This window comes from Corvus kubaryi, unplaced genomic scaffold, assembly GCF_017639235.1.
Source record: "Corvus kubaryi isolate FWS band 111438036 unplaced genomic scaffold, C.kubaryi_AGA036_p1.0 64805, whole genome shotgun sequence".
NCBI classification, from domain to species: Eukaryota; Metazoa; Chordata; class Aves; order Passeriformes; family Corvidae; genus Corvus; species Corvus kubaryi.
The window spans coordinates 65,260-85,349 of NW_024581521.1; the positions used below are offsets into that span (position 1 = coordinate 65,260).

Here is a 20,090-nt window from a genome sequence, read left to right on the forward strand (position 1 = left end):
AGCAGACGTCCTATTTGGCTCTGCAGATAAACAGCAGAGCATGAGGTGGTGAGCACTGGTTTTGGACCCCTGGTTATCTACATTGCTTGAACTTTCATTTTGTGTTTTGGGTCTTGGACCATTTCAGCTATCTCTGTCTGCAAGACAACCTGCTCCCGAGCCATCAGCACACTGGCTAAGCCAGCCGGTCTCACATGACCTCAGAGCCACGGCCCGCAAGAAGAGTTTGCAGAGCCGGAGAAGACAAAGGCATGGCCAGGCATCCCATGTACTGCCTTCCTAATGGGCCTTTAGTTATGTGGTGAAGCCTCATTGCAGGAGTAGTGTTTGCCCCTGTCACTGACACTGCTGCTGTATCTACTGCTGAGAACCTCTAGGAATGAGTGGCAACTGTGCCTGACAGAGGATGCTGCCAACAAAATCAGTAAGGATATAGAGTTCAATCATTTTTAGGTAAATAAATCTTGGGTTAAAATTAAAAGCATTGAAAAGTCACATGTACTCCTTGCTACATACCTTTACTCCTTGCTACATAAACTGGAGCAAATGGCTTGGAGGAATTTCATGTGGAGAAAGAAGGCTACCATTCAGTCTGGAGGGCAAGTTCACACCACCCTGATGAGGGTGGCACTCAGTTGGCACTCCCCATAAGCAGAAGTGCCTTTGTTTGCAGGAACCCGAACAATTAAACACTCTTCGTGAAATGGCTTCTTCCAGCTGTGCTACTGCAGTACCTTAGACACGGAGAGCAGAGACAGCACTGCCACCTACTGCTCCCAGGGACTTGGCTCTCATGCTCACCAAGGGCATCAAAGCTTTCCTTTAGAATCACAGAATAGTCTGAGCTGGAAGGGACCCACAAAGGTCATTGAGTCCAGTTCTTAAAGTTTGGATGCTAAAAGCTGGTATGTACTGTAAAAATAAATTTACTTTAAATGTTACAAAGTTAAAAAATTTATAGTTGAAAATTACCTACCATAAAATTAAATACTAACTTTGCTCTCTGCAAAGCATCAGGTAATAACATAAGCTACCATTACAGTCCTGTCACAGTTCTAAAAAGAAAGCAAGCCTTCTTGCCACCCTGTTTTGCAGTTTAGTCTCATGCTTTGATGCTGTTGTCTTCGGCTAGTTCAGTGTAGAGAGTTTGGTTAGGAATTTATTGAAACAGCAGGCAGTTAGCCTCTCACCAGACTAAGGCTTTATATTAACAATGCTGTCCTTAAAGAAAGGCATGATGGGCAACAGGCAAGAGTGATAGTGGTAAGAATAATATGCAAGAGGAATATGTTAAAATCCTATTGAAACGCACGACCTAAAAGTGTAGTGCGTGTATTGACTCTTTTTCTGCATCACCTGTCCTATACAGCTGAAATTATTAGCCTGAGTCTTACACACCTTGTCTTTGATAAACACTATCAGAACTTCACCTAAAGCAACACTATTTTAAGGTCATATTAGAAACCATCACAACATTTGTAGTGCTAAAATAGCATTATTGGTAAAAGATAATAGCTACTACTGTTGCTCTAAAGTTTTGTGGAAATGGGGCACTGATGTTTGTGGCTGGCAAGAGCTGTGGTTCCTGCAAATAAATTCAGTCACAACAGACCGGAGTAGTGAAGGATATCTGAGGGTCACTATAAAGTCAGTGTTAGTGAATCTATACTGAGATTTTAACAGCTAGGCCTGTGACCCTGAAGCTTTTGATGACACTTTAATAAAGAATTAGATTAGAATCTGTGATTTAACTACTGAGTTGCAAAAGTCGCCAGAAACTGACAAAGGGTGATAATTTTTTCTTACAACAACACCTATGTAAATTTTAAAGTAACTACTATTTGGGAAATTAAATTTCAGATCTTCCCCCAGAAAGCACTTAGATGAAATACAGAAGTGCATATGGAAAGACATACATGCTGTGCCGCCAGTCACACATCCTGGCAAAAACTGTAGAGAACTGCAGCCACCAAGTTGAGAGAGGCCAAAATTTCAACTTTTATATTTACATTTGCATGTTGATTTCACTGGGAAAGATCTGCTTCCTGGCTTTCGGAACGCTACATCCTTGTGCTAGATTCTAAAGAAAACTGCATTTCATATTAAAAACAGTGCTTGGCACACAGTGTGGCATTAACACCTGCTCATGCTTTGTCTTGTAATGCTTTGAATCAGGATCATCCTTGCTTATCAAGTCAAGCTGTGTGCTGCTTCTCTACCGAGGTGTATGAACGCCACTCTGTAAGTCCATTCTTCTTCCCTATTAGAGTCCTTGCTCATGAATCATTCAAATCCCTCAACCTGAACCGTGCTTTACTGCTGCCTTTAGTAATTTTTATTTATGCCTGGAAACTCTTTAGGATGTCAAAAAAGAGTCGACTGAAACAAATGCATTCCAATGTATTTCTTTCCTCTCGCAGTGCAACTTCAGGCAGGTTAGCTTCTAGCTGGCAGCTTGAACAAGAGTGGAGCAAAGGAATATTTCCCCAGCTAGACAGGATTCTCAAGTGTGAGAAAAGAACTAATACAGCATTACCTCCTGGACAGCCAGGTGCCTGGCATTTCCCAGCTGAAGCGTATTTAACTGGGTCCTCATTTGGATGCAGCAGGCTAGGAGGTTTGCCCAGCCAAAGCACTGTGAACGTACTCAGAGTCCTTTCTAAGGAAAACTACTGTGAATCTTAACACAAATATTGAACATGATATTCACAGACTAGTTAGAACACATGACACACAAAATACTACTATTGCTGCTACTAACAATAATAAAGAAATCAAGAAATCATTGAATAAAATTGGGGATTATATATATAAAGCTACTATGGCATTCAAACTTGGTAAAGATGAAAAGTAGAAGATAAGAAAAAAAATTATATGGGGTATATTTTTACATATTTTCTTATGTGTTAGCAGACAAAACACATTCAGGCTTCAGGTGCACTTAACAGTATATTGTTTCTCACTCTGATGCAGCAGCTTGAAAGACCTCAAACCTAACTACTGTCTTACTAGCTCAGGTGATAGATGTTCGTGCTTCAGGGGTAGGGATTAATGAATTAAATTAGTTATGCTTTCCTGTGCAGCAACTTGCCAGAAGAAGTGTGGATGGATTTGCAATTTGCATAATAACAAGGTTTGAAATAGTCAAAGCTGAGGAAAATAGAACAGAATATTTCAGTCGGATGGGGCCTACAATGATCACCTAGCCCAAGATTTAGGCAAACAGCTCCAATTAATGTAAGTGGAAGTTGTGTGGCTAAGACCACTAATAAACTTTGTCTTTGACCAAGAATCTTTAGAATGTCATAAATTTTTTTATACAACCTAGTGTTTTGTTCTCTGAGTAAGCTGAATGCTATATAGAAAAGGAATTGCTTAAATCCTACAAGAACACTCAAAATAAGATCTAGATATTGTGAATGCAACAAACTAGGCGTTAGCTTAATCTGGTGTGGTCTGTAAGGTTTAAATGCCCATTGAGCTTACTGACAAGACCCAGCTGAGATTAGTAAACAAAATTTTATTTTTATAAGGAGGTTTTATCAGAACCTCCCCTATGAGTATGTGCCTTCCTGTTGTCAACTGGTAGTGATCAAAACATCACTTTTGTCCACTAGAAATCAAGGAGAGAGCCACAACAGCCTTGACCTGGGGACAGAAGCTGAGAAGTTAAGAAGGGAGATCACCTGGGTAGGTAGGTTACTGATGAGTATTTTAAAGTCACTCCACTATCAAACATGTTTGAATAACCACATTTATTGTCCATATGATAGATGTCAGTATTATACACAGTATTAAATACACAGTTATGTAGCTATTGTACTCCTCTAAAACACTGAAAAGTTGGGCCTGAGGCCTCATAAAATACAGAAGTAATAATTCCATACTTATTTTACATTTCCTTAGCTGTACATTTCATTTCTTCTTTTTCCTCTTCCCTCTTAATAATCCTTACACTTGGCAGTTTTAATTTTTTCCCTCTTTCAGACTGTCAGTCACAAACAACATCTTGACTTACAAAGAGATCTTTTCTTATTTCAGAAGCCTTTTACTGTCACTATGACTGCAGGCTTTATGCTTATCTCCTGCTTCTCAGATAAGCTTCCCCTTCACTAAGATCCATCCTATAATCTCAGCCTATTTATATGTGACTTAATCTCCTTGAGATGAATAGATTTTTTTCTGCTTGTTTTATTTGAAAAGATTTTATTTAGGGAACTCAGTTCTGATACAATCTGGACTCTTGGCATTCAGTTAAAAATACAAACAATAATGAAGAAAGCTTTCCATTTTCTGAGAAAGGCATTTTGGCAAGAACTGTACATACACAACACTCATGAAAAATTAAAAGGTGAAAACAAATAAACAATTTGCTTCACATGGGCATAACTCTTTCCAGGATAGCAAAACTTTGGGGCATATACTTCTGCTGTTGTCATGTTGCTGACACAGGAAAGATAGTTCTGTGCTTGGTTCGTAAGCAATTAATAAATAATCTTTTTCAACCGCTGGCAGTATACAAAGAGAAGAGAGGCTCTTAAAAATCTAATTCCTGTATTCTCGAGGGCTTAAAGACTCTGTAGGCTGCTGGAATTAAGTGGCTGTGATTTTCTGTAAATCCAGACGTTTGCCTTATTAAAACCTCATGAAATCTAAACACTTACACTCTTCATTCCATGTATCTCTTACATGTCCCAAACAGTTTCTCAAACATTTATTCTGTTGATATGTTCATTTTTAGTGATAATGTATTATTTGCATTTACATACATGGATCATAGACAGATGACATCTCACAGGAAATCCCTACATCCCCTCTATGTAAACACTTGGAACAGGAAAGCACATTCAGAATTTTCTAGACACATTAATTGAATTCTATTAGGGCCTCTCTAAGAGGCCAAGAGCAAAACACATGCAGTGAACTTTTCTAAGAAGGAAGACAAGCTTGCCAAACTCACCTTCAAATAAAAAGCAGCAACCCTCAGTCTTTCTTTACAGGTAAGAAACAGATGCTTTTCATTACTTTGTGCAATAACATCTCATTAGCACGGCACATCAGCAAGCTGGGAAACATCAGCTATGCCTGATTAAGTTGATTCCAGGTTTCTTCAAGCTTGGCTCAGTCCAAACCAAAAATCAGGTTGGTTTATGCAGTGGATAACAGGTATGAGAAGTTTTGGAAACACTGCTAAGGATAAAGGCTGAAGGAAATGTTCTGGCAAAGTCAACTTTGGCCCTAACAGAAGGATGTCTGCCATCTCACCCTCTAGGCAGAGATTTTTGGCAGTTTAGGAGCAAATCATTTCCCCTGCCAAGTAACTGAAATGTATTCTCCATGACACATTATTTTACATAGCAGGTCAGGAAGGGTATCAGTGAATAGGAGGTTCAGCATCTCTTTCTGGCATGGGTTGAACAGCTGAGATTTACTGCCTGCAGGAGCTAGGAGTATCTAATTACAGCCTTCACTCACAGATGTCCTCACTGGCATGAACTCTAGTTATAGCCAGTGGTGACATGTACTTTGGCAAGGTCTCGAGAGAATGGATATTTTCCAGGATGTCTGGAGCAGCTAAGAGCTTGTTGGAGCTGCACTCACCATGTAGGAGGCTCTGAGGCCTAAGAAGGAGAAACCAGTTTGATTACGCTAACACTGAAGGTTCTCTCTATGTGTATAGAAATTGTTTTTAATCTTCAATTCTGTGGAAGTGAACAGTGATTCTCTTAATAAGACCTCATTAATTTCATTTCAGTCTGTGTCAAGAGATTGTGAAGTCTGGTGGAGAGGCACTTAGCTGTGAAGCACAGTGGAAAGGTGGAACCACCTCTACTCAAAGCATCCTTCAGGACAGATACCCTGATGGGACATGAGCAAGCAGGCGACTGTGAAGCACTGCACAAGCCTTGTGGTGCCATTCATTCCTTGACAGTCTAATACCACTCAGTAATTTACATGGGGTGTGAAACAAGCAGTGTTTGACACCAATAAAGTCAGTTCTGCCATCAGGGATACAAACTTAGGTCTCAGCAGAGAAAAAAACTAAACTAGTGCAAACATGTTTTTCTCAGGTAGTCAAGCAAGGTACCTAAGGTAGTAAAAAATCATTTGCCAATTTATCTATACTAGAGTGCCTGCTGTGAACTTTCACCCCCTTCATACATTCGCAGATGCTGTAAGCATTCCTGCTAAGGGTTGTGACATTTCTTCTATTAAACATAACAGGAATTTTAAATTGTTCTCAACAGAAAAAGATGCAAAGAGAACAAAGCAGCACATTCAGAGTCTGTTGAAATGAATGATTGCATTTCATTATTCATTGCTTATTTGAATCTAACTTAAAGAGTTAACATTGGTTAAGCACAGCTTGCATTAGTACATAGTGGCAGAAAGCAAAAGCAAATGCATTAATTACTGTTCACTGGCCACAATTATGATTTTGTAACATGCTAGATTAGTGAACAGTATACCTCCAAATCACAGCTAAAGTGAATACAAAAATTTGAAGCACACAATCATCAATGTCACTATTATTAACTGTTCTACCTTTGAGGGATCACTCTGTTGAAAAGAATAATTATATCAATACATATTAATTCCTTTTTTAAAACCACATTTTTTTAAGAAAAGTGTGTAAGTAAGACCTGTACATTTTGAAAATTTTCCTACCCAGGAATGATACCACCCTTGTGATTAGCTTCTCAGAAGAATAGACTTACGGACAGCCCTTAACTTGCTCCTCTGCAGATTAATGCTATCTTTTGATTGTATCCAAAAGCACCAAAAAATGTGCTTTTACCCTTTTACCCCTTTAAAACCTATTCTGGAGCCGGTCCAACCCTACAGGAAGGCAGGCTGGTAAGCAGAGGGAGTAGAGGTTGTTTTTTTTTATCCTAATTGGCTAGATAATGAGTTGTATTTTTCCTATTAGGAGAGCTCTTTTGCTGAATCCTCATACTGTTAAATTCTAAGAGACACCTTAAGGCTCTTGACTCACACTGATGGTTAATGTAGAAGATGGATGTAGTTTCCACTCACATTTGCAGAGGTCTGGTTGCCTTTCTCTTGTTGCTGTGGTGGAAGCCAGGTCAGAATGCTATTTATTCACAGATAAGAGAATTGCTGAGGGAGGATTTGAAGACATGAATGAAATATTTCACGGAGATATGGAAGATTAATTTCAGAGAGCCCAAGCTCACAAAAAGAACCCTGATTTAAAGCTGCTCCATAGGGGTTGCGAGTAATTTAGCACAGGAGAAAAGCCTCACATGCTGAGCATGTGAACTACCACACCACAGCATGTTATAAAATGACACAGCTGTCCTCTGCTCCTTTGGTATTGGACAGGCCTGTAACTTCCCAACAATTAACCAAAACAGGGAAACAGGAGATAAAGTATTGCATTTTCCTGGATATCACCTGAAAAGAAGCAGCTGGGAGTATTTCCCCATTTGACATAAGGTGCATAGCCTCTTTTCTTGTGTTCTCCAAATTCACTGATGCTCAAGATGTGTGTGGAAAGTGTCCCCTTGGGTGCTCTTCTTTACCGAGGCAGAACCTACCTGCATGTCCCCATGACATTGAGAGGGCACCTTTTGTCTTCCAATTTTTGCAAAGGTGCTTGAAGGAAATTAACACAGCTCTGACCTTCACTAATTGCTCAATTGATTATGCTTCGCAGTCACACTCTGTAGCTCTGTCCTGGCCAAGGACACAGAATACACAGATAATGTCTGTCCTCCTTCTCTCCCCTCCCTCTTCCCCAGACACTGCAGAGCATTGCCCTCACAAAATTATCCAAAGCAGTATCGGTAGCGCCCTGGCAGGAGGAAAGTGCATGAGCCCTTGATGACTTTCTGAGGTCCCTTACAGCCTATATTATTCTGGTTCTTCAATATCTTTCATGCTTGAATATGCAGATTTTCACAGCAGCTGGATTTCCTAGAACATGCAGTTCCAGCGAAATGTATTCAACTGCATATGCAAACATAGAGACAAAACAATCTCTATGAACAGATATTATCAGATGTAACTTCACAGGTAACATTCATTACAATTCACATGAAATACTGAAATCTATGAATGTATGCATTTGTGTTCAGCTATATACAGCATGTGAAACTGAGTTTGCAGAGAGAGAGCACTCTTTAGAAGGAGTGGAGTTCTTCTGTCATTGGGTAGAATAATGCACAATTCAAGTTTTTGGAAGTATTACTTTATATTACTTGAGTGTAATGCTGAGGCTGAACAACGATTCAGAAATGGGAAAGGTTTCAAGGTAATAGCCATCCTTTAACTGTCAAAGTCAAACCTATGGACACATTTTAGAGAGCATATAAGTGCCAAAAATGTAAAGCATTCCAGACTCTTAGGTAATATGCTCTGCTGTGGGACTACTAAACTCTTTTTCTTGCATCCTCTAAACAAGATTGTGAAGCTTAAATGAGCATATTTGAACCTCCAGTTCAGTTTAGATCACTGACTCCTTTTGATGATTTTATGCAGAAGGCTAAATATTTCACTGAATTCAGTATTAAAATTCAAACACAGTCATATGCAATTAGGTATTTTCTAAGCAATATTACACCATTTCACACAATGAAGACTGCTAGAAGAAATGATAAACCAACACTTTAGTTCAGAACAGGAATAAAATGTGTTCTTGCTCTATTAAGTTTCTCACGAAGAAGCTGAATATATAATAGTTTACATTTACCAAAAAAGTATAGTTTTCTCTTTATTATGCCTTGGGTCATGAGGGCAGTACTTTGGAACCCTTTGTATTTCTTAACTGCAATGCGGATTTATTCCCACTAGGTGTTACCCTTCCTTCACGGCTTGTGAAGGAAACTGTCCTCCCTGAATAAGCCTGGATCATTCGTGGGTGTACCACCCAAAATGCAAAATAGGAGCCCATCGTGATGGAAGCATCTTTGTAAACATGGAAACAACAAAAGCCTCCCCCGAAAAACCCCCCAAAAACAAACAAACAAAAAACCATAAAAAAATCCCAACACAACTAAATCAATCCCCCCCAAACAGTGTAAACTTCTCAAAATATTAAAAGAAGAAAAACTATTGTATCCTGACAGGTTAAGACAGTGTGCCCATAGCTAGTTCTGGTTAGCAGCTAATAGCAAACATTGAAATGTGACTGTCTTAACTGAGGGAGCTATTGCTCAGAAATGTCCCAGTACTGCACAGTCAGAGAAATTCAATGACACATTTATTGTCATAAAGCCTTGCCTGTTCATTAGACCATATTTAATATTTAACGCCCTTTATGGGGGCTTTATGCCTGACAGGAGGCATTCTGTGGCAGCCTGTAATGCTACATGTACCAATGTTTCACTGTCTCCCACACAAAATAAGAATAAACCACTATGACTGTGTTACGCAACCCAGTGACTGACACGTAAGTAAAAAATTGTTGATATATTTACCCATTGTAATACCCACAGACGAAGTCCAATCCTCCTCCCTGAGACAAACATTGCCAAATGAAAAGAAATAGGAAATGGAGAAGAAATTAGATGAACATATTGTGAAAAGAGAAAAAATCTGTTGACGAAAGAAGTTACAATAACCAAAGCCTTGCAGCCAGGCAAGGCATAAAGCAGCAGTGAGATGCCCACAGAATATAATTTCTCTGAAGAGATGTAGCTTCAAAACAGTTATTTCAGTGCTGGGCATGTTTTTAAGCCCTGAAAATGACATCTATCTCAGAGACAAACACTGCAAGCTGGGTCTTTGCCCAGGACAGGCTGTATGAACAGTGTCTTCCTAGGAGAAGGCTCCTTGCTCCCTTTTTGAAGGGGAGTCTGGAGTCTGCTTCACATTGACACAGAAAACACTGCAGTGGGATGGACTGGTTTGTGCCCTTAAAAAAGACCTGGGAGAGTGGGCCAAATAAAGTGTTTGTGGCATCTGTGTTCCCCCCATCCCTTCAAGGTGCGGGCTTTGGACATCACATGGTGGTGCTGCTGCATAGGAGCACGGTGGCTCCTTCTCGCCTGACCTCCCACGAGACAGCAGGCAGGCAGAGGTAAAGCTCTGGAGAGTCAGTGTCTGAAGGAGCAGCATAACTAACTCACCTCTGAAGCTTCTGAAAATAGGCACTGGAAGAATCCATTAAGCTCAGGACTTATGAAGTCTGGTCTCAAATCTAACAAAGCTCAAGACAAATAGAAAGTTCAAGTCTAAAGAATATGTTAGTGCCTTTTTTTTTTTCTTAACCTGCATTAATACTCACCTAATGCCAGAAAAATGAAATAATTGTAATTAACAAATGAATTAAAGATCCCATTTTTTTATATGGGAGCATTTGTTAAGACTCACCTGCTGGAAGGTACAAAATCTTCCACTGTAAATTCTGCTGTGAATAAGCGCCTGCTCAAGCATTATATGATCTCATCCTCTGGGTGCACAGTTTAATCACAGTGCTCTCAATAGAGAGCCCACACTAGGGAAGTGGAGTTTAAAATACGAATCTGTGGGAGGCTCTTGAGGTGGCTTCTTGCTAAGTATGGCCAGGAGCAGGGTGATGTGGGGGGAGATGCCATATTAAGAGACCAAGAAGTAAAAGCAACTCCATGAAACTGTCACCAGCAGACCACCACGTGAAAATTTCATGTGCTTTTACTCTGGTGAATTGACCCTGAAATAGTATACAGGAAGAAAACAAAGATTCTGTGTGTGGCAGTACATGCTACATTATTTCTCCTTTTTCTTTTTTTTCCTCTAGCAACAAACTCAGCTGCTTAAATGGGTAGCAAAACAACCTAATTCAGGAAAATTTTATTTTCCCCTCATCTTTCAGAACTGTTCTAGCCTCTTCTATTTATCTCTCAAAAAAACCCCCCCAAACAAACAAATAAACAAAAAACAAACCAAAGAAACCAAAACAAACAAACAAAGAAATAAAGAAAGAAAAAAAGAGAAACAAGCTCTTGTAACAAAATGTCAGCAAAGCATCAGATTAACCTACTTCACTCCCACAAATGAAAATACTTGGTGGTCAAAGTCCTGGCAAGTGGCTTTCCAAAATGGAAAAGAGCAATGGTCCACATCTTTGTTACCACATTCTTGGTCTTGTCCAGATGAAACTCCTGTAAATTCTGATAGTCCACTCTCCCTAGACATCCCATCTCCTTCCTTAGACCACAGTTTCTCCCTGTCACCTCTCCCTAGACACATCATTCTTCTTTATCATCCATTTCCTTTTCAAAACTTCTGTTTCTCAACTCCCCCTCTTCTTCTCTTGGGCAAACCTATCTTGTTTCTTGAGAACTAACCTGCCTTTCCTTCCTTTCCCACTTCTCAACTTTTGAAGGACTTCTATCCCCTGCCTCTGCATCTTTTGATTTCTATTTCGCAGACCAGTGGGGCACTTGCAGCAGGGTAGTCCAGAGAGGGCTTCATCACCCCTACGAAAGGAGAGCACTGAGCGCTGTCTTCATACTCCTCAGACCCTCCTGTCCTTCGAGCTGCTCTCTCGAGGAAGAAAACACACTCAAACTCCCACGGGAGAGCAACTGAATGCCTCAAGGCAGCAGCTCTTTACTGTTGTTTGCAAAGAGACACAGAAACGTAGGATAAATTCAAGCAAAAGCCTGGAACAATTTAAATGCTTTCTACCAACGCATGTTAAATAGGTGCTTACGTTTCACGCAGAACCCGATGTACCTAATTAATCCTAATTAAATCTGAGCTGTAAGGGCACCTAAATACACAAATATGCACGCAGACCCGAGGAGCCTGGCTCTCTCGGTGAAGTGCCCCTTGTCAGGCAGCTGGAAGGGACCCCATCCGCGCCGCAGTGTCCCTCGCCACCAGGGTCTTCCCCCGGCCGGCAGGGGACCCCTAGGACGGCGCTCTCGATGCCACCCAACGGTGCGATCCGCCGAGCCTCCCTCCGGGAATGCGGATCGGCGGGGGTTTTCTCGGAGTCCTTCAAGGCGTTAAAAACCTGCGTAGTGATGGGGATGTCTTACAAGCACAAAACAGGCCGAGGAGCCGGGTGAGACGAGAGCGGGCAACACCACAGGCTCGCGTTTTCGCCTGCGAAGGCGACAGGAGGGAGGGGCAGGACACCGTTATCTCGCCCGGATTCTCACTTGGCGGGAGTTGGGACAAGCCTTAGGAAGATTAGCAGGGGTACAGCACAACTCCTTCGGCAGAGCAGCAGCGTCCCGCCGCTTGCCCGCTCCAGCACCTAGGGGCAAACAGAGGGCTCTTCTTGCCTGCGAAAAACGAGACGTCGCGGAGAAGCCGAGGAGCGAGCCGAAGCCTCACCCAGGGGGCTGGGGGAGGAAGGGAGGGAGGCGGGACCCCCAGGGTTTTATCCCCGCTGGACGCACACCGCGGTGCTCGCCCACGGCGGTGGGAGCCCGGAGGGCGCGCACCGGGCGCCGAAAGGATCCCGCCGCAACTGGGGAAGGAGGACGATGGGGGACCTTGCGTCAGTGCAGGGCCGTCCCCTTCCCCTCCCCGTGCGCTCGGCTCTGCCTCCCGCCAGCCTCCCACGCCTCCCGCGAGGTGCGGCCGCGCTACATAAACACGGCCCTGCCGCCGGTGCCGGGGCTTTCCGTTCGCAGCCCGACGGAGGAGCTTGTCCGGCAGCGGGCAGAGGCGCGGCCGCGGGGAGCTCAGCGGCAGCGCGGCTCCGGCGCCAGACGGGGCGGGAGGCTCCGGCGGGCAGCAGCGGAGGGCTGCGCGCTGCCCCGAGGGCGGCGGCCCTGCCGTAGCCCAGGCGGCCGGAGGAAGAGGAGGAGGAAGGGCGTGGGCTCCGGCAGGCTCGCTCCGGTATGGCCCTGGCGGACAGCGCCCGCGGGCTGCCCAACGGCGGCGGCGTGTCGCCCGCGGCGGGGAGCGGGGCGCCGGGCAGCGGGGCGGCGGCAGCGGCGACGGGCGGCTGGTCGTCCTTCCCGGAGATCGTGGAGCTGAACGTGGGCGGGCAGGTGTACGTGACGCGGCGCTGCACCGTGGTCTCGGTGCGCGACTCGCTGCTCTGGCGCATGTTCTCGCAGCAGCAGCCCAGCGAGCTGCCCCGGGACAGCAAGGGCCGCTTCTTCCTCGACCGCGACGGCTTCCTGTTCCGCTACATCCTGGACTACCTGCGGGACTTGCAGCTGGTGCTGCCCGAGCACTTCCCCGAGCGCAGCCGCCTCCAGCGGGAGGCTGAGTACTTCCAGCTGCCCGACCTGGCTCGGCGCCTGGCGCAGACTCGGGCGGCCGCCGCCCGCCCCGCCGCCCTGCACCGCGACGGCTCCGTCTGCGCCGAGGAGCCGCCGCCGCCGCTCCTCGGCTACCTGGAGGCTGAGCCGCTGGAAGGAGGCGGCGGGGCCGTGGCGTCCGCCCCGTCGCCCACCGCCAGCCGCAGCCCCTCGGGCGGGCCGCTGCTCACGCCTTCGCAGTCGCTGGACGGGGCGGGCGGGCGGCGCTCGGGCTACATCACCATCGGCTACCGAGGCTCCTACACCATCGGGCGGGAGGCGCAAGCTGACGCCAAGTTCCGGCGGGTGGCCCGCATCACTGTCTGCGGCAAGACGGCCCTGGCCAAAGAGGTCTTCGGGGAGACCCTGAACGAGAGCCGGGACCCCGACCGCCCACCCGAGCGCTACACTGCCCGCTACTACCTCAAGTTCAACTTCCTCGAGCAAGCCTTCGATCGACTCTCCGAGGCCGGCTTCCGCATGGCCGCCTGCTCCTCCACTGGCACTTGCGCCTTCGCCCCCGAGCAGGGTGGTCCTGCCGATGACAAGATCTGGACCAGCTACACCGAGTATGTTTTCTGCCGGGACTGAGCGTCCGCCCAGCCCGTGGCGTGAGGACAAGACAGCCGCCCCTGCACACCCTCGCACCTACGGTCCCCTCCCATCCCGAAGGAAGGAGGATGCGGAGGGGGGGCCGTGTGTCCCTGTGCTTTTCTCACCCCGGTGTCTGCCTCTACGCACAAGGCAGGCCAGCCCCGGCGCAGCCCCCACCCCTCTTGCAGCACCTCCTGACGGCCCCGGGGGCAGGAGGTCACTGTGTTGTGCCTCGGCTGTCGTGTCCCTGCTTGGCCACCACGTCCCTGATCAGCCACCATCACCCTCCCTCCCACATCTCCCAGTAGCTGTGTTGGTAGCGAGGAAGGAGAGAAGTATTGGGAGTAGACAAATACCCGTCCCACAAAAGCGTGCATCTGCACCCAGTCTTTGTCCCTCTCCACACACAGAGCTCTGTCAGGGTGGGGCGTTTTAAAAATCATCCAGTTAGGGGCTGAGCAGCTTTAAAGTTGCTTTGAGCAACTTCTGTTGAAGATGGCATGACAAATGGCTGTCTTTTGCTGTCCCAATACCCTTACAAGGGAGTTTTGCCTTGGTGGGCAGACCCCAAATGGTCCATTTTTAATTCCCCCCTTCCCCCTCCACCCCCATCAAAATGATGCCTGTCTGCGAAGGACTGTCACATAGAAGGGAAGCCTGACTGTGAGGGATTTGCACTGGCTCATACTTTATTTGTTGAGATGAGTAATTTTGCAGGAGGCATGCATGTGGCCCTTTACAACTGATTGCTTCCATCTCCCCTCTTTGCTCCCCATGTTTCTGAACTCCTCTCTCCAGGCTGTTAAACTGGACCAGGGCCTGCACAGCGAGCATGTAAGGCTGATGTGAAAGGACAGGTTTGCTGGATAACAAACCATTTGGACTATGAAGTGTCCTCAGAGACGTGTTTATTCCCTTGAGAGGTAAAACAATGACACTTTGAAGAATTAAAGTGCTTGTGAATCGCAACCTCCATGGGTGGTCTGAAGTCCTTATAATTCTCTTGAAGTTACTGTCTATAATATGGACATAAATCTCAATGCATAATTTCCTTAAACACCCTCAAAATGATGGGAATGAGGTGAAACCAGGCTTATCTGAGTAAAGGTAGGGCCTGGGTCCTGGGAAGTTGAAATCATGTACCTTGAATTAGTGCAAATGTACATTATAAATGTCACCAGGAGAACCCTTGTTAATTTTTGTCATGTTAGTGCTGTAAAACTCTGAAGCCAGCAGATGACAAAAATCACTTTTTTAAGAACAATTTTCTTAGTTTTCATAGCAGTATTATCTGGGCACTGACACTGCTAAGAGTTGTGTACCTCTTCCTAGACAAACTTACTGCTTCTTAGAAAGGATTGAGCCCTGTCCTTAGAAAAACAAGAATGATGCCAACTTTCTTCAGGGGAAATTACCCCTTCTGAGATGTATTTTGTTACTGCTGTCTAACAGTCTTTCCCAGAGGAGGCAGTCAGAGTCTGCTTTGGAACTGATGATCTGAGCCGCAGGTTTTACAGTAGGGAAGACTGAGAAATTCTTTCTGATAAATTCTTGAAGTCTAGAGTATAAAAGCACTTTCCTTTAAAAACCTAAACTTGATTTAAGAATGTTTATAGCATGTTCAGACCATCACAGAAAAATATCCTAAATATATCTGAAGTGTTGAAGAATTTAGCAGTACATATTAAAGGCTTGAAGTTATGTTTTTAAAACTCTCAAAAAATAATTCTAGTTCTAGTTCTAACTCCAAATTTAGAAATACTGCTAGCACTTGTATTCTAACCAAAGAATTTCACAGTAGGGTTTTTTTAAAAAACCTTAATTCCTTTGAAAACAGCTATAGCTACATTTCTGTCGAGTTTCAGTGCTCAGTCTCTGTTCACCACTTGGTCTTTCATTAAGTGCATGGACAACTACCAAAAACTGAAAATAATTTTCATCACCGTGGCTTTTTTTTTTCTAATATTAGCAAGGTTGTTTATCAGTGTGATTAAATTGAATATGTGCATATGAAAGCACTGGATACTGTCTGTTTGTAGATAGTTGTATTATGGAATATTTTCAAAAGGGTAGAAATGTAAACCTGCCAAATTAGATGAGCAATAAGATACAGTGAGAGGCCAATACACCTGAGGATGGAATGAAGTCTGTTTGTCCTATGCCTTACTCTGAGATGACTTCTCTGTGCTTAACTTATACCACAAGTGAAAAGACATGTATCACAGCTACTAGGTCTTTACAGTGCCCTTCTCAAGAATAACCACTGTCTTTTTCTAGTTTCTGTTAAGTAACTCTGACATACGTTTTTTAAGATTTTGTATAAAATCAGTTTTCAGTAAAGTGTTCAAATTCGCTCTAGATAGCTTTCTTTTTTTAAGAATATGGTAGCTTACTAAATCCATCATAGGAGCTATGAATAGGGGCAGTTTTAAATTGACCTTGTGATTTAGTGTACATATATATACAGTATATAAACATTTTACACGAATCATTTAGTTTTTTAATCATTTTAGTGCTACAGGATTTCATAATATATCTGGCTGAGCATTTTCACATTATGTTATGTACATAACATGGTAATGTTTTACTGGTTTCTTATACTTGTTTCTATGGAAAGGTTGAATATGAGTATCATCAGCTTGTAGAACTGAAATCAGTGACATATTTGCTTGAATGTGAATCGTAACTAAACTTCCAGGTGGCTGAATGCATCTCTAAAACAAAGATTGCCTGTCTTTTGATTAATGGTTGTCTATCCCTTTCTTGGCAGATGACCCAGTAGTTCTTATTTTTACGTAAAAATGGATGTAATATAAACAGATGATTTTCTTTAGTCTCTGTGCTAAAAATTTTTAAGCATTATTAGTGTTAAGAAATGGGCCTTTAATTTAGTGATAACCCATTATCAGTATCGTCAGCAGGCTTAAAATGATGGTGCCATAAATATAATAGTCATTTGATGCTTTGCCACAGAAGATGGTATTTTTCTGAACCATTACTTAGTAATGGCAGTAAAGTTTTTAAAAGGAAAAATGCTCAAGGCAAAGTCACTGAGTTTTGCTGGTCTGTTCTTTTGAGAGCTCAAAGAATGGATAAACACAATGACTCTGCTGACTTGTTGACATGAAAACATACAAAAATATAAAGGCACAATACTGGAGTCCTGTATAAATTTTGTAGCTGTTGTTGTTCACAGTTCATGTACCTATGGATGGATGCAGTAGCATTTACAAGTGCTATTAAAAAACCCACAAAGGCAGTCTTTCTTTTAATTAGAAGTTAAGGCATAAGTCTTTTCAGTGATGCATATCATGAAGGGTGACTTTGCATATGTTTGATAGGACGTTTATATTTTTATACATGTAGATAACGAGCCACTTATTCATTCTTATTTTCACATGTATAGCATTGAAAATAAAGATCCTCCTAGGAAAAAGTTGCATACCAAATTAAATTTTTGTTCTTTAAATATTAACTCAGTTGTGTGGTTTATGTTGTCCCTTTTATTCTCTGTGCAGATGTTGTTAGCTTTGCTCTCCCACAGTATCATATTGATAACTTCAGCAAAGACTCCAAACTAATACATAAAGCAGAAACACAGAGCAAAGAAAATTATATATACAGAGGCCTTTAGTAACAGCCATGGCAAGATAAACAGAAATGTATAACACTCAGACTGCATCAATTGCCTTTTAAGCATCACAGAGGATTTTTGTAGTACTGGTCAGTCAGTCCTCAGGAAGAAATAGTGATGGAACAGCTTAATTTGAATAGCACTGAGTAATTGTTGAAGTCAAATGTTGATGTTTTATATGAAGCAGGAGAATAATAACATGGGATACAGTGCTCATTTAATGAAAGAAACATTAGTACCTAAGGTAATACATGATCTGAGAGAACTGGATCTAGAAATTCTCATTAGCTACCCTATGATCTCTAGTAAACTCTTCTAAACCCTGTGCTCAGCTTCATAGAAAATTAGTAGTGACTTGTTAGTATAATCCCTGTGTGAAGTGCCTTTACATTTAATAGTTCTTTCTTGGGTAGCATGGTTATACTGCAAAGGAGCCAGCTGAAGGAAGTTTAATCAACTGTTTCATTTGACAGCTTGATAGTATTTGAGAGCTTTGTTATCATGCAATAATATAAGAAAGGAGGTCATTCTGTGAGCAACAAAACTGTGAGTCTGACTTTCTGAAGGCTTAGGTCTCATTTTCTTTGTACTAACCCTTCTGCTTATCCCTGCCCATTTTATTCCATTTCTACTTGGGAAAGGTGGCACATTCCTTGACAGAACCAACTTCTGCTAGGCTGAAGGTTATGGCTGAATTTTGGCTTCGTACCTCAGTGAACTACAGATTTTCTTCTTCCTTTCCTTTACCCAGCCGTCAGTATTCATAGAATTTGTTAAGAGCGTAACAGCTGTGAGGTTTTCAGTTCTTTTGATTGTGTTTAAATTACCCATCAACTTGGAAGTTAGGGGGACAGATGTCCACCCAAATGGACAACGCCAAGTACATGAGCCTTATTTCAGTAGGAAACAAGGCTAACAGAATACTGTGATTAATGCCTGGCACTGTCTATATAGTCTGAGTGTACTAAATCCCTATAGAGTGAGAAGGCAGGCGGTCACTCTTACTTTTCCAACTCTTGCCAATCAGTCAAACTAATGGGTATGCTAGAATGTCTTAAAAATATGTACAGACTCCTAATTTCTGCAGCATTTCCAAGTGTGAATCAAAGTGTGCAGGAAAATATTTTCCAAAGACTAGATTTGCCTCAGGGCAGGGTTGTTTTTTGTTCTTTTTTTTATTGTAGGAAATCTTCAGTATAGTTTTTAATGAAATATTAGTGCTAATGTGTTATTTATTTAGAAAGTACTTAGTTTTATGAAACCAAATGCTAATTTTGTTTTTCATTAAAATGAGCTGCATGTGTTTTTCCCCTGCTGCTAAACAAAACTCATATGTATGAGTGCTGAAGTAGTAATGCCACCATTGTGAGTAGTCTGTTGGAAATACACAGCACAACTGCTGTGACAGTCAAAACCATAGTTGGTCAAATTATCACATTTCTTCCCCATTCTACTCTCCACTGCGTTCAAACTGGAATAAAATTAAACTCTGTTACACATTTCTTGCTCTACAAGTTTTTTAGCACACAATATGGAGCATTTGATACTTCTGTAAAAGCTGGCAACAGTCAGTCAGGGATTTGAAGCAGGTCTATTTCTATGTGAGGAAATAAAGGCTAGGAAAAATTGTTGCACAAAGTGGGAGCACCTTCATGCAGTTTGGGAAAAATTCTTGGTATCACAAGAAATCAAAGGTATTTTTCTGTATAATCCAAGTAATACAATCCCACATTACTCCCATCTTGCAAACCCAACCTGCCCTGGAAGGCTAAAGTCCTTGATGACATTTGCTTGCTTTAGATTTTATTTGGTATCATCTGGACGAAAGAAATTATTTTATTTTTCTCCTTCAAAAAAGCTCAGTTTTTAGCAGCTGGGAAATGACAAAGTTAGTGGTACACCTTGCTTTGGGTTAACATTTTGTCATCCTTTTTTGCTTCAACATAATGGAAAAGGTAGGGAAGTTCTGGGAGCATATAGAAATCATAGAATGATGGAATCACTAGGATTAGAATGCTTAGCTCCATGTAGCCTCTGACTTGGCTTTTGCAACTTAATGATTTTCTCCACTAGAATTTAAGTAGGTGTAAATTCATTGAAGTTCAGCCAAAGAAGTTGAGACCAGAATATCTAGATTGTGATGACAAAAACAGCTCCATTGATAAAGACCATGTGATCTATGTTTTTAATTTGCCATTTTGAGGTAAAGACAGAGCCTTGGTTAATTTATTAAGGAGCAGGCTGTTAAAAAAAAAGAAAAAAAAGTATAATAAAGGAAAAGTCCTCCAGTCCTCTCCCACAATCTTGAGGAGGGAATGCAGTGCTGGCGTGATGAGAACAACCTTTCTTTTAGATTTCAGAGATAACTGAAATAACCTACAATGTTGCCATCTCAGTTTTGTCTGTTTTCCTGGTCTTGGTTGAACTTTAAGGTCACACCCACCCTTAATAAGTGGTCCTTTAGAAAAGCATATATTCATAACTATGTAGACTTCCATAGATTTGGATGTAGTTCGGTTTTGACTCATATTTTCCCAATAGCTTAGTGACAAGCTGTCCTCATATTACAGCAAAGCTTGTGATTATTAGAAGCCTGAAGTCAAAGTTTTTCCTTTAAAAGGGCAGAGATTGTATCGAGAATGCCTTTT

At 42.6% G+C, this 20,090-nt stretch overlaps 1 protein-coding gene and 1 long non-coding RNA gene across 2 annotated transcripts; one reads left to right on the top strand and one right to left on the bottom strand.

Annotated features, from left to right (window-relative positions):
* Nucleotides 1–10,782: 10,782 nt before the first annotated feature.
* On the bottom strand, nucleotides 10,783–12,401 carry LOC121672633. The gene is made up of 2 exons (XR_006018911.1): nucleotides 12,117–12,401; nucleotides 10,783–11,968 (listed from the first exon to the last, which is right to left on the bottom strand). It is a non-coding gene; the product is annotated as an uncharacterized LOC121672633 (long non-coding RNA).
* A 54-nt stretch (nucleotides 12,402–12,455) lies between these two features.
* LOC121672632 (BTB/POZ domain-containing protein KCTD12-like) lies at nucleotides 12,456–17,283 on the top strand. Its single transcript, XM_042045365.1, has one exon. The coding sequence runs from the start codon at nucleotides 12,807–12,809 to the stop codon at nucleotides 13,803–13,805; it is 999 nt and encodes a 332-aa protein (XP_041901299.1). The 5' UTR covers nucleotides 12,456–12,806; the 3' UTR covers nucleotides 13,806–17,283.
* Nucleotides 17,284–20,090: the final 2,807 nt, after the last annotated feature.